Genomic DNA, 21,168 nt, shown 5'->3' on the forward strand with positions numbered 1-21,168 from the left:
CCGGGGCACGAACCCGTGTCCCATGCATCGGCAGGCAGACTCTCAACCACTCTGCCACCAGGGAAGCCCTGCGGTACAAGTTAAATGACACATCCTAAAGGCTGCATGATGCTTAGCCCGATCCAGTCACTCCTTTAACACAATGTGTAAGCCCCTACTGTGTGCCACATACTATTTATTCTATGTGCTGTGAATACAGCAGGGAAAAAAAAGAGACAGTGGCTCATAGTCTGCTGCAGAGAGAACAGCAAACACTAATTTCTGCAGTCTGTCAGGGGGTGATGAGTCATGGAGAAAAATCATGCAGGGTAAAAAGAGGCGGGAGTGGTGAGGGGGGGTGTGGGCAGAGCGGTCAGGGAAGGGCTCCCTGTGAAGTTTGAGCAGGATGGAAGGCATGAGGGAGAGAGGGAGAGAGGGTTCTGGGCGGAGGGCACAGCAAGTGCAAAGGCCCTGAGGTGGGAACATGCACAGCATTTTGGAAGACCGGTGAGGAGGCTAGTGTGTTCAGAGCAGAGAGAGCAAGGGGAGGGAGTAGAGGGGGAGGGTGGGTTGGGTAAGGGTGGGGAGCAGATAGCATAGAGCAGGGGTCAACCAACTTTCTTAGAGGCCAGAGGGTAAATGCGTGCAGCCATGGACAAGCATAACCAAAGAGATGAGGCTGTGTTCCCACGTCACTTTGTACATAATAATAAGGTCCCTGAGAGAGGGCTTTGAAGCCTTGGTTGAGGATTGAGTGGGTTGGGGAGTCTTTGGGGGCGTTTGAGGTGAGTCAGGACACACCCTGATCTCAGTGTTCACAGGGTCACTCTGCCCTCTGTTGGGAGGATGTGGGGACAGGGCAGAAGAGGGGAGACCAGTTAGGAGGCCAGAGGAGGGGATGGCTTGACCCAGGGAGGTGAGGATGAGGTGGTGAGCGGCACAGATTCTGGGTGTCTTTGGAAGGGGAACAGATGGGATTAGCTGATGGACTGCACGTGATGGGGTGGAGCGAGGAGTCAGGATATGTCCAGAAGGAGCCGCCCTTCTGGGAGAAGAGCGGGATGGGAGTCTGCGTGAGAACCATCTGAAGCTGAGGTCACCTGGGGTGCGAGCATCAGGGAAGTGGGGGTCCCAGGGATGAGCGTGGAGAACAGGAAGCAGCAGAAGAGGCTGGAAAGAGCGGGCAGGCAGGAGGGAGGGAGGGATACTGAGAGGTGGCAGCCCGGGGTCAGGGAGGCAGGGGCTCCGAGGAGGCTGAGTGATCACTGTCCTGCCGCCTTTGCTGCCTCAAGAAAACTGAGGGCTGGGGCTTCCCCAGCGGCCCAGTGCTCAGGAGCCTGCGCTTTCACTGCCGAGGGCCCGGGTTCGCTCCCTGGTGGGGGAACTAAGATCCTGCAACAAGCCAACGGCTGAGAACTAGCCAGGCGCTTGGCACTGCGGAGGTCACCTGGAGGAAGGGCGCTTTGGGGTGAGGGGAGCCCAACTGCACTGAGGTCAGCAGAGATGGAGGTGGGGGAGGAATTGGGATTTGGGGGTGATGAGAAGGGGAGAAATGTCCTGAGTCCTTCCTGGAGGCTCAAGAGAGGAGTGGGGTTTTTTCTGGTGTTTTGCTTTTTTTTTTTTTTTTTTAAATTTATTTATTATTTATTTTTGGCTGCATCGGGTCTTCGTTGCTGTGCTTTCTCTAGTTGCAGCGAGCGGGGGCCACTCTTCGCCGCGGTGCGCGGTCTTATTGCGGTGGCCTCTCTTGTTGCGGAGCACGGGCTCTAGGCGCACGGGCTTCAGTAGTCGTGGCACACGGGCTCAGTAGCCGTAGCTCATGGGCTCCAGAGCGCAGGCTCAGTAGTTGTGGCGCACGGGCTTAGTTGCTCCGCGGCATGTGGGATCTTCCCAGACCAGGGCTCGAACCCGTGAGGCTCAAGAGAGGAGTGGGGTTTTTTCTGGTGTTTTGCTTTTTTTTTTTTTTTTTTAAATTTATTTATTATTTATTTTTGGCTGCATCGGGTCTTCGTTGCTGTGCTTTCTCTAGTTGCAGCGAGCGGGGGCCACTCTTCGCCGCGGTGCGCGGTCTTATTGCGGTGGCCTCTCTTGTTGCGGAGCACGGGCTCTAGGCGCACGGGCTTCAGTAGTCGTGGCACACGGGCTCAGTAGCCGTAGCTCATGGGCTCCAGAGCGCAGGCTCAGTAGTTGTGGCGCACGGGCTTAGTTGCTCCGCGGCATGTGGGATCTTCCCAGACCAGGGCTCGAACCCGTGTCCCCTGCATTGGCAGGCGGGTTCCCAATCACTGTGCCACCAGGGAAGCCCTTGCTTTTTGTTTTTAAAGATGGAAAAAAATGACCACTTGTTGAAGTGCTGATGGGAATGAATCCGTCAGGCAAGGGGAAGTGTTGACGATGGGGGAAGTGACTTTGGGAGCAGGGACAGGGCCCGGACACATCATACCCTGTGTCCCGCCCCCCAGCTCTGTGCCCCGGTGGGCGTGGGGGTGCTGAGTCAGCTGTGGGGATCGAGGGTTCTTTTCCTGATTCACAGAATGGGACCTCGGAGGCCGGTGGTGGCCCTGGGTGCTGGCCTTGGGCAGGGGAGATGGGATGGCCCCCAGGGCACAGAGGAGGGTCAGGCTGGGGGTGGGACCACACAGGATGGGGGAGGGGGCGGGAGAGGCTATGGACACGAAGCTGGTGAGCGGGGACACTTGTGGCTATTCTTTTCTGATGGCCCTCTTTGGTGGGTGAAATAGGAACAAGCTCTGCTGCAGGGGGTGAGAGGAGAAGAGGCGACAGAGGCTTGAGGATAGCAGAGGAAGTGTGAGATAGCTTCTAAGAGGGTGGGGAGAAGGGGACTAGAGTCTGATTCTCCAGCAGCCTTGGGGGCCCGCTTGAGATTGAAGGTGGTAATTTCAGAGCGAGGCCACCAGTGCAGTTGTAGGGTTTCCCTTAGTCACTTTAACCTATGCTGTGATTTTGCTGCGTGAGTGGCGGAGAGAGGGAGCCAGGGGTGCGCAAAGCGGGTGGTTATAACGCCGGATGGTTAAACTGCAGGAGGCGGGAGAGAGACATCACGGTGGGTCCGGTGGGTCGGAGGACGAAGGGTGGTAGGGGCAGAGGGTCGGGTCTCGTGGAAGGAAGGATGGGGCACCAGAGGGAGGGAGCTGGAAAGATGGGTGTGGGCTCTGAAACTGAAATTATGGGGGGGGGGTGCAGTTTTTGAGGATGACAAAGTCTGGGGGCACCCTGGGAGCAGGTGACTGAGGTTGGGTGAAGGACAGGATGGTCGGAGGTTAGAAGGTCAAGGACTCGCAGACCAGGAGATGGAGGGACTGTCCACGTGCAGGGTGAAACCACCCAGAAGTTGGGTGTGTGCTGCAGAAAGTGACAGTGAGCTGGGAGCTGAAATCGTCATGGAATAAATGACGAGGACTTCCTTCCTGGCCTGCCTGGAACTTCGAACCAGAGCATTTTAGAGAGGAGAGAGGGAGAGTGGTCAGGAAGGGGCGACTGGAAGCAAAGAGGGCCCCCCTCCTGCCTAGAGGTCTGAGAGAAAGAGCCCCTCACCTGACAGGGCTGCTCGGGAAGCAAGGTCCACAGGGGTCTGTCATCAGTGTTAGGAGCGGCCGCCGGAAGACACGAGCAAATTACAAGGGAAAGGGGTGGTACAGGGGTTGGGGAGAGGAGACCCCAAGGGGCCCTGAACAGGACAGCCGGGGCTGGACCTCAGGGCAACCAGGGATGCTGGTGAAGCGTGGGAGCGGGGACCAGGGCTGGGCGTGGCTGGGTAGGAGGCGGGCACCCTATCCTCACCCCTCAGAGTCCCTCCAATCAAACAGGACAGGCTGTGCTGTGGACCAAGGTCACTGCCACCCTGGCTTTGCCCTGGAGCCCATGGAGCTGAGACCTGACACGAGCCACAAGGAGAATGTGCCCCCCAGGCCGGCCACCCCACTGAGGCCACGCAGGAGGCTCAGGGGGTCTGGGTCAGAGGTGGCAGGAGCGAGGCCCCCTCGGGTAGCAGCCCAGCGCCCCTTTCCCAGACAGGCCAGCCCAGGGCCTTGCTAATTCCAGAGATTCGCTGTTCAGGGCCAGCTGGGCCAGGACAAAGTCTTCCAGCCTGGGGCGCGAGGGAGGGTCAGGAAGTCAGGCCGTGAGGTGAGGAGGGGGGCGCAGGGGTGGGCCTGTCTGGGGCCCCTGGCAGAGAAGGGGCCCTCACAGGTCGGTCTTCTGGCAGCGCTGGTGGGCTGGGAACCTCCCTGCTCAGGCTCCTGGGGCTTCCAGAAGGCCACAGAGCTGGTGCAGCCAAGAGTGGGGACAGCCCAAGAACAAATTCAGATTCCTATTTCTTGCCGGTTTCTCTGTGTTCTAGCTGTGTGACCGTGGGGCAAGGTGCTTAACTTCTCTGACCTTTAGTTCCTATCTACAAACTTTCATGGCCCACACGACCTGCCAGACCCTCCCAGGCATCTCACCCGCCCCCAGGAGGACTTGTCTCCCAGCTGCAGAATGGCCTGGGGGCTGGGGAGACCGGCAGGGAGGGAGCGCCACCCCCTAGGGGCCAGAGCAGCCCACGTTTAGCTGTTTGCTATGTTGAGTCTTGCTTTCACCCCAGCTGCGACGCCCCAGCACCTCTTTGCTCAAGCTGGACACCAGGGAGCCGTCAGTGACCCTTCTCTTTCCTTCACACTCTTCTAGGCCTTCTCAGCAGGCCTGATCTGTCGCCTTCTCTCCACCCTCCTGCCGCGCCATCCCAGCCCCGTGATCTCTCGCCTGGGCCCCTAAGCAGCCTCCCAACTCTCCCCTGCTTCCCTCTACCCGCCTCCCTGCCCCGCCCCGTCCCTGCTCTGAGTCCCTGCACTGTCACCAGGTCGCTGCTCTGGCTGAAGACCCCCGGGAGCATCCATTGGTCCCCCTGGGATGACAGAGCGGACGCAGACCTCTGGAGCCTGGGCTCCCTCCCGTGTGGCGCCCTGTCCCTCCCCACCTGTCCCTCCCCAGCACTGACCACCAAGTTCTCCCCCAGGGCATGACTGTCTGTCCTCTTTTTAGAGCAGTGGAGACTCCGGAAGAGCCTGGCCAGTAGACATGGCCGGTGGGTGCCCGTGGGCCAGGCCGAGAGCGGGGGGGCTGCCACCACACCATCCCCGGGGGCAGCGCTGTGCCAGGAGCCCCGCCGAGTCCAGAGCAACCTGACCAGCCCCAGCCTGGGCCTCGCCCTCAGGGACACGACTGGCCTGCTGACCAGCTCAAGCTTCCGGCAGCAGAGCAACTTGCAGCCCCTGGCCCGGAGGCCCCACGGGAGAGCCCAGGCATTTGCCATCCAGCAGAGCAACCCCGAGCGTCAGGGAGACCAGCGTGGCCGAGTGGGGACGTCGCCTCTGGTCGGGGGCTCAGGAAAGCCTCTGGCCGCACAGCATGCCCGGGGGAAGCCCCCGACCCCGAGGGCCACTGGCTTCCCCAGCCTCCCGTCCGAGGTGGTTCCGGCTGCTGTCCACCGATAGCCCCTGCCCAGACATTGGGCCCGCTGCAGGCCTGGGCCCGCTGGAAGGGCACACACGGCCGGACCCCAGATCCCAGCGTGGCCTGGGGGGCTGGACCTCCAGGCTCGTGGGGGAACCCCTCACCCTGGAGGACCTGGCTGTCCCTGCCCAGAGCCGGACTCGGGCTCCATCCCAAACTGCCGTTCACCAGCTGCTGGCCTCCGTGCAACGCCTGAAGCGGGAGGCAGTCTGTCTCAGGTGCCAGGCATCCCGGGAGCCCCCAGGCCCTGTGCAGCAGGAGCCCTGGACCAGAGCTGGCCAGATACTCCCTGCTCGCCCCCAGCCCAGCCAGCCCGTTCTTGCTTCCTGGGATGAGAGGAGGAAACATTCCCAAGGGTTCAGGGCAACTGCAGGTTTCCCAGAAGCACCGGGGGTCCAGGATGGTCTCCCGGACTCTCAGGCCAGCAGCAAGCCTGCATCACTGGAGATGCTGCCCGGGGTTGCCCTTGACCCTGAGCAAGGGGTCCTTCCTGCCCACCCTGTAAGACGAGGAGAGAAGTGCTCCGCAGGGACTACATACGGCAGGGGACGGAGGGAGGACCCCCTGCTCCCTCAAGGGGCGGGCAGCAGGGAGGCCAGACTCTGCTCTTCAGCCTCGTCCTGATCGGCCCGGGGCATCCTCCCTGGGCGGGAAGGAGGGGACAGGACCCCACGGGAGCGGGTCGGCAGGGAGGAAGAGAGGCCGGCTTCCGGTCTGCCAGACACGGCCCCCGCGAGGAGTGCCCTGCAGGTAGAGGCCAGAGGGGTCTGGGAGTGGGAACTGGGGGCCTCGGGGTTGGGGGAGGAGGGCTGCCTCCCAGGAATTCTCGCTCCAAGCTGGCCGTCACTCCTCTGTCACCCTCCCTCAGAAAGGGAGGCCGTGGGCAGGCAGGCTTAGCAGGGCGTGTCCAGTCCTGCTTGCTTCTTGGCCTGAGCGCTGTGTCGTGTCCCTTTGTTTTCCGAGAACGAAGCCGGAAACGCCGTGAGCCTGGAGTCTGAGATAGGCCGGTGAGGTCATGGGCTGCGGGGTGGGAGCCGGGGCCATGCTCCTGGGACGCCTCCGCTCCCATTTGCCTGCAGACTCGGGCCTGACGGAGATAAGGCCCGGACGGCAGATCCTTGCAGAATGTCAGGGGGAGGGAAGCTCCCGGGGCCCCAAGGACAGGAACACGAGTCCCGGGAATCCTAAACCTGGGAGGCTGTCCTGCATTCATGAGCTCCTGCCCCCAGGGGCTCTCTTGTCTGGGATTTCCAAGGCTAGCCCTCCACAGGGGGAAGTTCTCCCGGGCTCCAGCCAGCTCTCCCGCCGCAGCGTGCAGCATCCCTCCACGCTGGAAAGGCGACGTGGGGGCTGCTGAGCCCCCAGCTCTCGCTGGTCAGCCTGGTCTGTCCCCCGCCGGCAGTGGCCGGCCAGGTGCTTCAGAGCGTGGCGGCACTGGGTGCAGAGGCGGCGGGCGGTGGCAGCGGCCATGGCGCTGGGCTGCGGCAGCCGTGGTGCAGAGGCCTACGGGCGCCGCGGTGGACACCGTGGCTCCGGGAGGCCCAGCTGGAGGCGGCGTGGGGGCGACACACGCGGGCCCTGCTGGCGCGGACCTTCCGAAAGGTTAGGGGCCTCCAGGTTGGACCGTGGGGAGGTGACGAAGTGCCCGTGTGTCTGGGGAGGAGGCTCTCCTGGGGCGCAGGTTGTTCCTCCTGAGTGATTGGAAGTATGGGGGAGGCGGCGTCAGCCCAGACATGACCGAGCTCTGCCTGAATTCAAATCCTGTCTCCGCCACTTTCCTTTCCCCCACGTTTTCTCACAGTGTGAGCTTGGGCAAGTTACTTAACCTCTCTGTGCCTTAGTGCCTTTAGCTTTAAAATGGGATCATGATAGTACATACCTCTCAGGGTTGTTGTGAGGTTAAATTCATACATACAAGGAACTCAGAACCCTGCCTAGCACATAGCAAGCACTCTACTGTTTCAGTGGTTGCTATTTTTTGTTTGTTTGTTTTGCTTTTTGTTTCTGTTTGGCTGCACCGTGTGTCATGCAGGATCCTAGCTGCCCAACCAGGGATCGAACCCGTGCCCCCTGCCGTGGAAGCGCAGAGTCTTAACCACTGGACCGCCAGGGAAGTCCCGGTTGTTATTTTTTACTAGCGGTTTGCCAGCCAGGACTAGGAGGGAACTTCTGTGTTCTTCCCTCCTTGGGAAAAGTGCTTTAGGAGGGCCCAGCTCCAGGTTTTGTCTCCCAAGGAAAACCCGGCCTCTTGGGCTCTATCTCTCCATTCATTCATTCATTCATTCATTCCCAAAGAGGCAGGGGAGTCTAATGGTTAAAACCACAACGTCTGACTCGTGTCCCCGCCCTTCCTGGTGCCCCGCCCCCCCGCTGCTCAGGGTACATTTGAGGCTACAGCCAATGTCCCTCTTCCCCTTCTCTCTTGTCCCAGTGGAGGAACTTGATTCAGCAGCAGAAACAAGGGCGGCTTCACATCCAGGCTGGGCCAGGACCCCCATCCTCCGGGGAAGGCCAGGACCGAGGCCCCTCAGGAAGGAAGCCGGTGGTGGACACCGCCTGGAGAAGCAGGTAGTCTGGGACACCCCAGGTCGGTCAGTGTGACCTGGGCAGTGCTGGTGGCCTTCCCTCCCTCCTTGTCCCCCGTTTCCCCTCCCCCACAAGAGAATGAGGGTAAAACCGGCAAACGTGGACCAAGATTTGCGCAAAAGGATGTCCATCACGGCGTTATTTACGCTTCGTGAAAACTTCGAAACAGCCTAAATACCCAACAGCGAGAGAGAAAATTGTAGTTTAACCATGTGATAAACATTTGGCAACAGTTCAATGTGATGCTTATTGAGATTTTTAAAATTCCTCCCCACTCTTTTTTTCTTTATTTTTTGTTTCGGTAGCTTTACTGGTGTTCTTTCTAATCATAACATTAATGCATGTTTGATTTGAAAAAACGTTCGAGATAGATGGAAGTATTTCAATTAATTTGAAAGTTTCACCTCCCTCCTTATGTATATTATTCCCCTTCCTGGAAGTAGGTTTATGGGTATTTGCATGGAATTTTTAATGAGAAGAAAAAGGGTTATGGCAATGTTCAATGAAAAACAAAAAGAGGATAAAAAAATAGTGCCTAAAATATTTTTTCCTATGAACGTAAAACGGTGCATAGAAAAAAAAAACCAGAAGCAAATATACTAAAATGTTGCATAACAATGTGAATTACTTAATACCACTGAACTGCTCACTTAAAAATGGTTAAGATGGGGACTTCCCTGGTGGCGCAGTGTCTGGGAGTCTGCCTGCCAATGCAGGGGACACGGGTTCAAGCCCTGGTCCGGGAGGATCCCACATGCCGCGGAGCAACTAAGCCCGTGTGCCACCACTGCTGAAGCCCGCGTGCCTAGAGCAGGTGCCCCGCAGCGAGTGAAGCCACCGCAACGAGAAGCCCACGCACCTCAGCAAAGAGTAGCCCCTGCTCACTGCAACTAGAGAAAGCCCGCGCGCAGCAACGAAGACCCAACGCAGCCAAAAATAAATAAATTAATTAATTAATTTTAAAATGGGTTAGAATGGGCATCATCAGAAAATCTACAAACGACAAATGCTGGAGAGGGTGCGGAGAAAAAGGGAGCCCTCTTGCACTGCTGGTGGGAATGTAAATTGATACAGCCACTATGGAGAAGAGTATGGAGGTTCCTTTTTTTTTTTTTTTTTTTTTTAGATGGAAGTATTTCAATTAATTTGAAAGTTTCACCTCCCTCCTTATGTATATTATTCCCCTTCCTGGAAGTAGGTTTATGGGTATTTGCATGGAATTTTTAATGAGAAGAAAAAGGGTTATGGCAATGTTCAATGAAAAACAAAAAGAGGATAAAAAAATAGTGCCTAAAATATTTTTTCCTATGAACGTAAAACGGTGCATAGAAAAAAAAAACCAGAAGCAAATATACTAAAATGTTGCATAACAATGTGAATTACTTAATACCACTGAACTGCTCACTTAAAAATGGTTAAGATGGGGACTTCCCTGGTGGCGCAGTGTCTGGGAGTCTGCCTGCCAATGCAGGGGACACGGGTTCAAGCCCTGGTCCGGGAGGATCCCACATGCCGCGGAGCAACTAAGCCCGTGTGCCACCACTGCTGAAGCCCGCGTGCCTAGAGCAGGTGCCCCGCAGCGAGTGAAGCCACCGCAACGAGAAGCCCACGCACCTCAGCAAAGAGTAGCCCCTGCTCACTGCAACTAGAGAAAGCCCGCGCGCAGCAACGAAGACCCAACGCAGCCAAAAATAAATAAATTAATTAATTAATTTTAAAATGGGTTAGAATGGGCATCATCAGAAAATCTACAAACGACAAATGCTGGAGAGGGTGCGGAGAAAAAGGGAGCCCTCTTGCACTGCTGGTGGGAATGTAAATTGATACAGCCACTATGGAGAAGAGTATGGAGGTGCCTTTTTTTTTTTTTTTTTTTTTTTTTTCCGTGGTACGCGGGCCTCTCACTGCTGTGGCCTCTCCCGTGGCGGAGCACAGGCTCCGGACGCGCAGGCTCAGCGGCCATGGCCCACGGGCCCAGCCGCTCCGCGGCATGCGGGATCTTCCCGCACCGGGGCACGAACCCGTGTTCCCTGCAACGGCAGGCTGACTCTCAACCACTGCGCCACCAGGGAAGCCTGGAGGTTCCTTAAAAAACTAAAAATACAACTACCATATAACCCAGCAATCCCACTACTGGGCATATACCCGGAGAAAACCGTAATTCAAAAAGAGTCATGTACCACAATGTTCATTGCAGCACTATCTACAATAGCCAGGACATGGAAGCAACCTAAATGATGAATGGATAAAGAAGATGTGGCACATATATACAATGGAATATTACTCAGCCACAAAAAGGAACAAAATTGAGTCATTCGTAGTGAGGTGGATGGATTTAGAGTGTGTCATACAGAGTGAAGTAAGTCAGAAAGAGAAAAACAGATACCGTATGCTAACGCATATATATGGAATCTAGAAAAATGGTACTGATGAACCTAGTGGCAGGGCAGAAATAAAGACGTAGATGTAGAGAACGGACTTGACACAGTGGGGGAAGGGGAGGCTGAGATGTAGTGAGAGAGTGGCACTGACATATATACACTACCAAATGTAGAATAGATAGCTAGTGGGAAGCAGCTGCATGGCACAGGGAGATCAGCTCGGTGCTTTGTGACCACCTAGAGGGGTGGGATAGGGAGGGCGGGAGGGAGGCTCAAGAGGGAGGGGATATGGGGATATATGTATACATATAACTGATTGACTTTGTTGTACAACAGAAACTAACACAACATTGTAAAGCAATTATACCCCAATAAAGATGTATAAAAAAATTCAAAAAGTAAAATAAGAAAGTCACAATAATCACATCAGTATTCCTTTAAAAAAATGGTTAACATGGTAAATTTTATATTATGTGTATTTTACCACTATTAAAAATACAAATAAATAAATAAATGTCATCCCCCATCCCCCCCCCAAAAATGCTAAAATGGTGGTCATCTCTGGAGTGGTGAGATTAAAGGTGGTTATTTTCTTTTCCTCAATTTTCCATTCCAGTGATGTATTGTTTTTGTTCCTATTTTAAAATGAAGCAAGTGTGTTTAAAATAATTATTTAAGTAATATTTATTTTAATGCATGTGTGTTGTAAAAAACCCTAATAGTATTGACGAGAATTCAGCAAAAACAGAACCCTCCCCCCAAATCACTTACATAATCAGGAGTAGAACGTACTGTCTGGAACAGAACAGGGGGTGGCTCGGCGCACCTTTGCTCCTGCAGGCAGACGGCACTGCAGGACTGGGGTGGATGGGTTGGGACCAGGTGCCCTCCCTCTGCCTGGGCGTCAGTTTCTCTCTGGGCAATTTTACTCTCAGTCCAAGGAGTCGGAGGGAGGAGGCGGGAGCCCAGCCGATTCCGTTGTGTTCGGGGCCGAGGCCAGATGGAGGAGACAGGGGAGTCCAGATCCTGCAGGCTCTGCAACAACTGGCTGGTAAGATGTGGGGCGCTGGGAAACGAGGGAGACGGAGCCAGGCAGGGCAGGGGGTCCTCAGTGAGTGAATGAGTGTTTATCGAGTCTCTACTCTGGCAACTTCCCAGACAAGATCTCATTTGATTCTCTCGTGGTGACCTCAGCCAGGCATTGTGCCCATTTTACTGATGGGGAACTGAGGCACAGAGACATGAAGTGACCAGCTCAAAGACACACAGTATGAGAGGCGCACATCCTGCATTTGTGTGCCATGGACGCTGGTACAGGCCGGACAGACGCTTGAGTGTTAGAATTGGCAAGTCCTTAGACATGACTCACTCGTGGGGAAACTGAGGCCCAGAAATGGAGAGGGACTGGCCGGAGGCCACACGGCCTGGGGTCCCAGGAGTCAGTGGTCCCCCCTGGCCCTGATGTTCCCCTCCGTTCAGTCTCTCTTCCCCTCTCTTCCCTCCCTGTAGCCTTCCTCCTGTGGTGCCATCAGAAGGAATGGGCCAGGCAGGAGAAGGGGGTCCAGGGAGAGGTCTCCGGGTCCATGCTGAGGACTCAGAGGATGGAGTGGCGCCCCGCCCCCAGGCCTGGTGTTCTCTCCTGCTGCAGATGCAGCCTGGGTGTCCCCACTGGACACCCAGTGCCAGAGGGCCTGGCTCTGCAGGTAGGGAAAGTGGGAGTGGGGACCACCTCCCCCGAGGCAGAGGGTGAGATGCAGCTGGGAGATGCACTTTAAGTCAGTTCCTGACTCCGAGTGTTGAAATGATGAAAATAAGAAATGAATACATGTGCCATTTACTGAGATGCTAAGACCTGCCGGACACCACCCAGGGGCTGGGATTTAGTTATAAGCAAAGCTTAATGCCCGCTGTCACTGGCCCTCCTGGAACCCATGGCCCAGTGCGGAGACAGGCAGGAAATTAACAATCACAAAGGGTGTGTGTGTGTGAATACCACCAAAGTTAAGTGTTGGGAAGGGAAGAAACACAGATCTACATGAAGTTGTTTTTTTCCTTGTTAACTATTTTATTATGGGACATTTTAATCTTACATAAAAGTAGGGAATATAGGATAATCAACCTCAGTGTACCCATCATCCAGTTTCACGAACATCACCTCCTGAGAAAATTTGTTTAATCTGTACCCTGGCTACATCCCCCACTACATAATTTTGAGGCAAATCCCATGCATCCTACCATTTCATCTGTAAATATTTCTGTAGCATCTCTAAAACATAAAGTGTCTTTTAAACAACAGGACCACCACGCCAGGATCACACCTAAAAAATGGATAATTCCTTAATACTAACAAATATCTGGTCAGCATTCAAATTTCCAACTGTTTTACAAGCAAATATGTTGTTATAGTTTTTTGTGGTTTTGGTATTTATTTATTTATTTATTTATTTAGGCTGACGCTGGGTCTTCGTTGCGGCCTGCGGGATCTTTGTTGCGGCATGCAGACTCTTAGTTGCGGCATGCATGCGGGATCTAGTTCCCCGACCAGGGATCGAACCCAGGCCCCCTGCATTGGGAGCACGGAGTATTACCCACTGGACCACCAGGGAAGTCCCTGTTGTTAGAGTTTGTTTGTATTGGGATCTAAATAAGGCCCACGTGCTGTCATTGGTTGAGGAGTCCTTAAGCTCTTTTTAATCTAGGGACTCCCCTCTGTTGTTTTTGTTTGTTTGTTTCCTTGCAAATTATCTGTTGAAGAAACCAGGCTGCTTGTCAGGTAGAGATCCTACTGTCTGCATTTTGCTGATTGCCTCCCCCGATAGAGTTTTCTTTTTCATAAATTTAGTTATTTATTTATTGTCTGCGTTGGGTCTTCGTTGCTGCGCGCAGGCTTTCCCTAGCTGCGGTGAGCGAGGGCTACTCTTTGTTGCGGTGCATGGGCTTCTCATTGCAGTGGCTTCTCTTTGTTGCGGAGCACAGGATCTAGGCACGTGGGCTTCAGTAGTTGTGGCACAAGGGCTCAGTAGTTGCGGCTCGCAGGCTTAGTTGCTCCGCGGCATGTGGGATCTTCCCGGACCAGGGATCGGACCCATGTTCCCTGCATTGGCAGGCGGATTCTTAACCACTGCACCACCAGGGAAGTCCCCCATAGAGCTTTCTATGAGAACTTTTGACAAAGGGAGCTGACCTCGACCAGGGTTCAGCAGAGATGGGAAGGGTGCATGGCTGACTGGTGGAGGGACAGCAGACAGGAGGGCCAGGCAGAGGGAACGGAACAGCATGCGCAAAGACCTCTGACAGGGAGAGGAACATGGAAAATTCAAAGAACGGCAGTCCGGTCGGAACCCTGTTAGTACGGGGTTGGGGGCTGGGGTGCTTTGAGATGAAGTTGGAAAGGTGTGTAGTGGTGGGTGGGGGACAGACCATGCAGAGAGTGCCTTGTTGGCAGTGGGGAGGAGTCGAAATTTTATCATCAGAGCAAGGGGACTGCTGCTGGAGGATTTTAGCAAGCGAGTAAGATAATTTGATTTGAGATTTGAAAAATATCGCTCTGGTTACTGTGTAGGCACTGACCGGAGGGGCGGGGGCAACAGTGGACGCAGGAGGGCATGGAGGAGGCTGCTGAGGCCATCCGGGCACCCAGAAGTGACGGTGTGGCCTGAGCAGATGGCATGCCGCACCATCCTTACAGCAGCCCCATTTTACAGACAAGAAAGCTGAGGCTCCGAGAGGGGAGTGGCTTGCGAAAGGCCTCGGCGGTGTGTCTGGCACATGGCAGGAGGCTGTAGCTGCAGTCATTGCGATGAGCACCAGCACCTTCTCTTGGCTCTCCAGGTGCTTTGGGGCCTGGCAGCGGTTCGTGCAAAGAGGGACCCGGTACCGGGACCACACGGCCAACCGCCGGGCAGGGACCCTGAGGGTGTGTCTGCAGCAGTGGGTGCAGATGAAGCAGCTCCAGGCCTCAGAGGCGGCGAAGGTGATCCAGCTGTCCCTTTGCTGGCGGAAGGCAGGTGAGCGAGTGGCGGGCCAAGGGGCTCCCTCTCCCTCCCACCCCAGCAAACAGCATCACTTAAGCTCCTTCAGCAGTCGCCCAGTTGATTTATGGATTCTCGTGGTGGGAGGTGATGGGATCGGGAGCTTTCTCGGGGATGCAGCCTGGCAGGCCTGGGAGGGTCCGGAGGGGTCCCTGGAGCAGCAGGGTTTGGTGGGCCCCATCCCGACCTCCATCATGAGCTCCTCTAGGCGAGAGACCTGTTCAGTCTTCCACCTGGAAGAGATGTAGCCCCTGCTTCTGGGAAGCTCCTGGTCTTAGGGGGATGTACAACCTCTGCCCCCGACCGACCAAAACCCGACAGAGGAAGATGGGATCTTCCAGGTGTCCCGGTGGGGAGGGTTTGGGGGTGGTGGGAGGGGGCAGTAGCCACAAGGGGGGAGGTCCTAAGGGGCCTGAGGCAGCGTCCACCAATGGCTTTGGGCAGAGGAAGGTCACTGATTCATCTCTTGTCTGCTTCTCAGGGAACATGGCCCTCCTCAGCTCAGCCCCTGGGGGCGGGCCACAGCCCACGGCCTGGGGGTGGTGGCCCAGGCCCAGGCGCTGCCCCGGGAGCAAGGCCGGAGCTCCTTGCAGGAAGCCGGCCGGAGGCTGGCCCTCCAGCGGGCGCTGCTGCTTTGGAGGACGCAGCTCTCCCGGTGCCAGCGGGCGGAGGTGTCCAGGAGTCTGTGACCTGGGGTTGGGCCCGGAGGGCATGGGGTGGGAAGGTGAGCAGTCCTCAGCACTGGATGGAGGGGCCCATAGGGAATGGGCCACATCCTGCTCCTCTCTGTGGCCCCAGCATGGGGCCTGGCACCCTGTGGTGCCCCGCAGGCCTGGGCCGGGGGAGGTAGCCTAGGGACACCGAGTCAGCGATTGAGCAGAGAGCTGTGGGGGACACGGAGTGGTCAGGGGCACAGACACGAGTCCTGCCAAGGTGGCTGGAACCTGATGGGGAGGTTGGTTTAATGCTCGTCTCCCTCCCCAGAACCTGGACCCACCTCTCACCCATCTCCTGGCTGAGTGGGAGCCCCCTGGTGGCGGGAACCGTGTCTGTCTCCTCACCACTGTCTCCCAGCGTCTTGCAGATGCCCAGGCTGCCGAAGGCACAGAACACACACCCTACATGAATCAGTGAAGGAGCCACATTTCCCCTGCCCCCATTTGCCTTATTACACAGCTGGAGAAACTGAGGCTCAGAGGGGTCAAGCAGCTTGCTCTAAATCACACTGAATCAGGAGCAAGAGGGTCCCTATAGTGAGACCTTCTTGTGATGCTTTTATACAAGATGGGATGCTGGGACTCAGAGCCCAGGCTGATGGTTGTGGGTGAGAAAGCCAGTGGAGGTCAGGAGGGCCCAGCTTCGCTGACGGAATGTCAGTCAGCCAGCAGCTGCAGGGTTAAGAATTCTGTCCTTAAAAGCTATACACCTAGCAGAGGAGCTCCCACGCTGCGACCTATTGAAAGTCAGCCCTCAACACAAGGTGTTGTAAAGAAACAAACAGACAAACAAAAAACCCAAAATAACAAACAAAAAAGAAAACAAGAAAAAAATAAAAACAAACCAAAAAAAGCTATACGCCTGGCATCCATCAGCCCCACACCCACTTGGTCCACTTGGATCCTCAGTCCGTTTTAATGCGTCCCTGAAACTCTAAGGAAACTCAGTTCACCATGATCCTTCAGAATGTAGCCCTCCCTCCCTCCCCAGTCTATCCTCTGGCCTTTGGGTACCGGGTCACAGTCCATATCTCCCTGCAACATATCTGAGGCTGCCCTGTAGCCTGAGATGAGTGCTTGGATTCCAGGTCTGCTGCTGTTTGGAGTTTGGGGAAATGACCTTCCCCCAGGCCTCAATTTCCCTACCTTTATAACCGAGCGGAGGCAGAAGTACTGGTGTGGGCTCTTGAGTCTTGGGTCCCTGGGCCTGGGCTCGGCTCCACCCCCATCAGCTGTGTGGCCCCCACGCCCCCAGGGAGTGTGGTGAGCATCAGCCAGGTGACCAGGGCAAGTAGACCTGTGGTCTCGGCCTCAGCTGCTCACGGGGGGTCACCCTGGGGGCTTTGGAAAAGTTGGGAAGCCCAAGCCGCACCCAGACCGTTACATCAGAATCTCCGGGCCCCAGTGAGCATCGGTATTTCTTAGAGCCCCCGGTGGTCCTAGTGGGCGGCCTGTGTGGGAGGTGGGGTTGCCCAGCTCTGGCCCAGCATTTGGCTCACGGTGGCACCCTTCCAGCACCCCCAGCCAGGGGTGAGGGGGGCCCCGGCACTCACCTGCCCCCTCCGGTAGCTCCTTCTTCGAGGGCGTGCAGCAGCGGGCGCTGCGTCACAGCCTGAGGGGTTCGTACCTGAGGGCGTGGGATCCAGGCAGCGCCAGGACCACCTTGGCCCCAGCGGTTCTGGGCGGCGTCCTGGGAGGGGAGGCCCTGCTGGGCCGCAGGACACCCCGCAGCTCCCTGGTGAAGGTGAGGGGCAGAGGGTGGGGAGGGCTGGGGAGGGGAGGGGAGGGGGAGAAAGTTAACTCAAGTCCCACCTCCTCTTTGAGTTGACTCCCAGCGTTAGGTGACCTGATTGGTCTTTCTCCTGCGGCTCTGCTTCTACTCCTTTCATTGTGTTTTAGCTCAATCATGGGCTAAACTGACTTTTGTAGTATGAAGGGGGTTATAACCACTCTTCATGGCATGGTTTCTGTAGGAAACTGTATTCTGTCCTGAGGTAGTAAGAGCACAGCTGCCTCTCCTTTGATCCCTCCCACAGCAACACATGGGCAACTGCTCCCTTGACTCCCTGGGTCTGGGGAGGGGAGGGGAGAGGAGGAGATAGGGGAGGGGAGGGGAGGGGAGAGGGGAGGGGAGAGGGGAGGGGAGAGGGGAGGGGAGGGGAGAGGGGAGGGGAGAGGGGAGGGGGGAAGGGGGTGGCGGTGCCCGGGGCACCCAGGACTTCGCACCTCCTTCCCCAGGCTTCCCAGGCCCCCCCCCACCACTGGAGGCGTTCTGGGTGAGCTTTCTGTGGGCAGCTGGGCGGCGGCAGCAGGGGCGGTACTTCTGCTCTGGCAGGCGCAGGCCCAGCAGTCCCGGGGCATGGCACGGTGGCATCAGCGCACCCTTCAGAGGCGGTAGGGACCCTCCCCAGGACGGGTGAGCCATGCTGCCCACCACCCTTGGATTTACTGTTTCCCATCAATCCTTGCCCTTCCCACCGCACCCCCTTGGGGTCTGCATCCCAGAGGGCTCCGCTCACACCCCAGACTCAGATCCTCTCAGAGCCTCCTGCCCTCCTACCCTGCCCTGCTGAAAGGTGTGAGGTATTCATTTCTCCCAGAAATTTCATGGCTGTAGTAATCCCAGCTTTGTCCCTCACTGGCTGTGTGATCTTGGGCAAGTTGCTTAACCTCTCTCTGCCTCTATCTCCCCGTTTGTATGGGGGTAATAATAGGACTCACTCCACTGGGAATCAGCGAGGGAGGGGCACGCACATCCCCTAGCACAGTGCCTGGCGTTAGTAAACATTCAGCCCGTAGCAATGTTCCTCACTAGGAGCTGAGCACAGCACTTGGCCTCGGGGGTCTGGGGTCCCACTGTATCCCGACCACCTGTCATTGTGACCCTCGGAGCAGCATTTAAGCCCTCCAGCCCCCAGCAACCCATTCTCCCCCATGATGGATGGAGGGAGAAGAGTCACCCCAAGCCCTCCCTGCCTCTGAGGGGAGGGGAGGGGAGGGCCAGGCTGGCCCAGGGTGGCAGTGACCACCTGAGGGTGGACACTCCCCTTCCCAGCATCCTCCTTGGCTGGAGCCACTGGGCAACAGCCCAGGTGGCCAGGAGAGAGCTGGCTGCCCCCCGGGCCTGGGATCAGGGCTGCAGGGCTGCGCTGGGCCTGTGGCAGCAGCGGCTGGTGCAGCAGCAGGAGACGGAACAGTGGGCCCGGGAGTGGGGCGGGGACAGCAGCAACGTGCACTGGGCTGCTGGCAGAGTGAGTTGGGGACTGGGACGGGGCACCAGGGCTGAGGGGGGGCCAAGGTCCGTCAGGGACACCCAAGATTCTGGTCCTCTAGCACAGAGTCCAGTGATGGGACGCTCCCACAGCGCCCCTGCCCCCCCTCACCCCGCCCCAGGACTGGGTGGCAGAGCAGGACCGGGGGGCGTGGACGCTGTAGGCTTGGGTTCACGTTCCCCGCTCTTCCATTCCCTGGCTGTGTGGACTTTAAGCGTGCTACTTAACCTCAGCTTACTCATCCGTAAAATGGGGATAACAGTGGTTACCCCCCCTCCCCCCCGCTAGAGTGATTGCGGGAATTCTGTGAGACAATCCACACGAAGTGCTCGGCTCAGAACCCAGCTCCTCGTGGGTGCTACCATCATCATCACCATCTTCATCTTCATCCTTGTCATCCTCACCTGGCCTTCAGGAGTCACAGTGTCCTCAGAGCCCAGCACAGAAGGCGGAGATCACTGGGGGCAATTTTAGAGGCTTCTCACTCCACCGCTATCGTATCAGTGGGCTGGCAGGTGGGGATTTGGTTGTTCTGGCAAGTTCGTGTCCTGTCCACTGGGGACAGCTGCTTCCCCAGCCTAATCGTTGCCCAGGAATGTTGGCCCAGGGTTGCCAGACCTCTGTTTTTACAGAAAAGCTGGAAATCTGTATTTTTATGTGAATTCTCCTGACTCCTAAACATCGTCAAGAAATTAAAAAAACAAAACAAAACAAAACTCTGAGTTGGTTGGCCTGGTCACCAGTCGGACGCCTGTAATGGGAGCATCTTAACCCAGACAGTTAGGTGGCCTCCTTGGTTCCCACTTGGGTAGAGGGCGGAGGCTGGCAGAGCAGGGGTCCGTGGTTCCTTGGGGCCCAGGCTGAGGCTGGAATGAGCGCCTAGGGGCACTTCAGCATCTCTCTGGCCACAGGACAGCAGCTCCTGCGTGAAAAGTACCAGCGGTGTGTGCGGGCCCGCCTCCAGGGCCCGCGCAGGGCCGTGTTCCGGGGCTGGCAGGAGGCAGCAGCTCGTCAGGGACCCACGGCGGCCGGTCCAGAGCAGCTCCTACTGCAGAGGTGGCCGGGCCTGGGGGTGGGAGAGCGAGGGTCACTCCCACCCCGGGAAAAGCAGGGAGAGAGCCCAGGAATGGGAAGCTGGGTGGCCTCTGCAGCTCTAGGGGCAGGCCAGGCTGGAGGCCTGGGACCCGGGCATCATGGGCATGAAGGGAGACCCCAGCCTGGAGTCAAAACCACCAAGCTTCCATTATATGAATTATTTGGGAGGTGAGGGATGGTAAGCCCCTAACCCCACCCGATGCCCTGACGAGCCCCGGGTCTCCACCTCCTGGCCAGGTCAGCCCTTTGGGTTCAGAGCTCACAGTTAAAATGGGGAAATCAGGGGCTTCCCTGGCGGTCCAGTGGTTAAGACTCTGTGCTTCCACTGCAGGGGGCACGGGTTCGATCCCTGGTCAGGGAACTAAGATCCCACATGCCTTGAGGCCAAAAAAAAAAAAAAAAAAAAAAAAGATGGGAAAATCAACTCCTCAAACAGCCACCACAAAGAGAGAGAAATCTGAAATAGAGATGTTCTAGTGACACACATATACCGCTCATGGGTGCATGTTTAAAAGCAGAGGGGACAGATGACACCTTCTCCCAGGGTTGGTTCTGTACAAACTCACACGTGTTCACAGTGTCCTCACGGGGACATTGAACCATTCACCGCAGAGTGGCTGATGTTTTCTTGGTCCATCTGGGAGCGGGGGACCACATTCTCCTCACTGACCTCCTGCCCCAGAGTGGCCTTGTGAGGGCAAGCAGGGCGTGGATGTTCTCTTGGTGGAGGGGGACCTGAACCCACAACTGCCAGGTTCCTACACCCTGCCGGACAGCACCTGCCTCCGGAGCAGGGGTGAGTGCGTGCCAAGGCCCCTAAACGAAAGCCAGAGCTTTCACCTGTTATACATCGATCCATACGTCCTTAAGGCACAGGGCTGTGTATGCAAAACTGTGAAGAACCAGTGATGGTTTGTGGAGAATTTTCGGGTGTAATTTTGAATTAATGTGACTTTTGACTGGGAAGTCGGTTGGGCCCCTTCTCTGCACCTGTTCTGCAGCCACTTGCAGGCCTGGTGTGGAGCAGTGAGAGACACAAGGATGCCCCGGGCCAAGGGTCCAGCCTTCCAGGATGGCCTGAGGAGATGGGCACCAGGGGCCACATTTGCCAGTGAAGCCCCAGAAGCTGCAGCCCGGCCTCAGGAGCAGCGCGTGGCCCAGTCCTCCTTCTCCTGCTGGAGAAGCCAAGGACAGGAACACCAGGTGGACAGCAAGCTGAGGAGGGCCCGGGCCCCTTCGTTGCAAGGCAAGTGGTCCCAGGCCAGTGCTGTGAGGCCTGCCAGCAGGCAGGAGAGAGAACCCAGGCCCAGGCCCTGTGCTGGATGCCGTGGGCACGTGAGTCCTGCCTGCAGCGGGTCAGCCGAGACCATTCTGCCCCGGAGCTGAGCGCCAGGTGGGTGCCCGTGGCCTGAGGGCAGCCCCGCACTGTGCTTCTGGCTTAGGCCTTGAGCTTGTTTGGGGCCGGGGTAGAGGGTATTTGACGGCTGGTGGCGGGTCTCGGGGGCTAGGGGTGATGGGGAGAGGAGGTCCTTGTCCCTGGGGTCAAATTCCAGCTCTGCACTTTCCAGCTCTGCCAGCCCTCTTTGGGCAAGTCTAA

At 56.8% G+C, this 21,168-nt stretch overlaps 1 protein-coding gene across 1 annotated transcript; it reads left to right on the forward strand.

Moving 5' to 3' along the window:
* Window positions 1-6,532: 6,532 nt before the first annotated feature.
* On the forward strand, window positions 6,533-19,422 carry C3H1orf167 (chromosome 3 C1orf167 homolog). Its single transcript, XM_028488062.1, is given in 13 exon segments — window positions 6,533-6,617; window positions 6,761-7,092; window positions 7,922-8,058; window positions 11,393-11,508; window positions 11,967-12,061; window positions 12,063-12,160; window positions 14,289-14,464; window positions 14,970-15,212; window positions 16,293-16,467; window positions 16,774-16,948; window positions 17,540-17,598; window positions 18,260-18,455; window positions 18,765-19,422. Coding segments are annotated over 13 exon segments (2,073 nt in total). The 3' UTR covers window positions 18,951-19,422.
* Window positions 19,423-21,168: the final 1,746 nt, after the last annotated feature.

The sequence above is a fragment of the Physeter macrocephalus genome, chromosome 3 (genome assembly GCF_002837175.3).
Source record: "Physeter macrocephalus isolate SW-GA chromosome 3, ASM283717v5, whole genome shotgun sequence".
Classification (NCBI taxonomy): Eukaryota; Metazoa; Chordata; class Mammalia; order Artiodactyla; family Physeteridae; genus Physeter; species Physeter macrocephalus.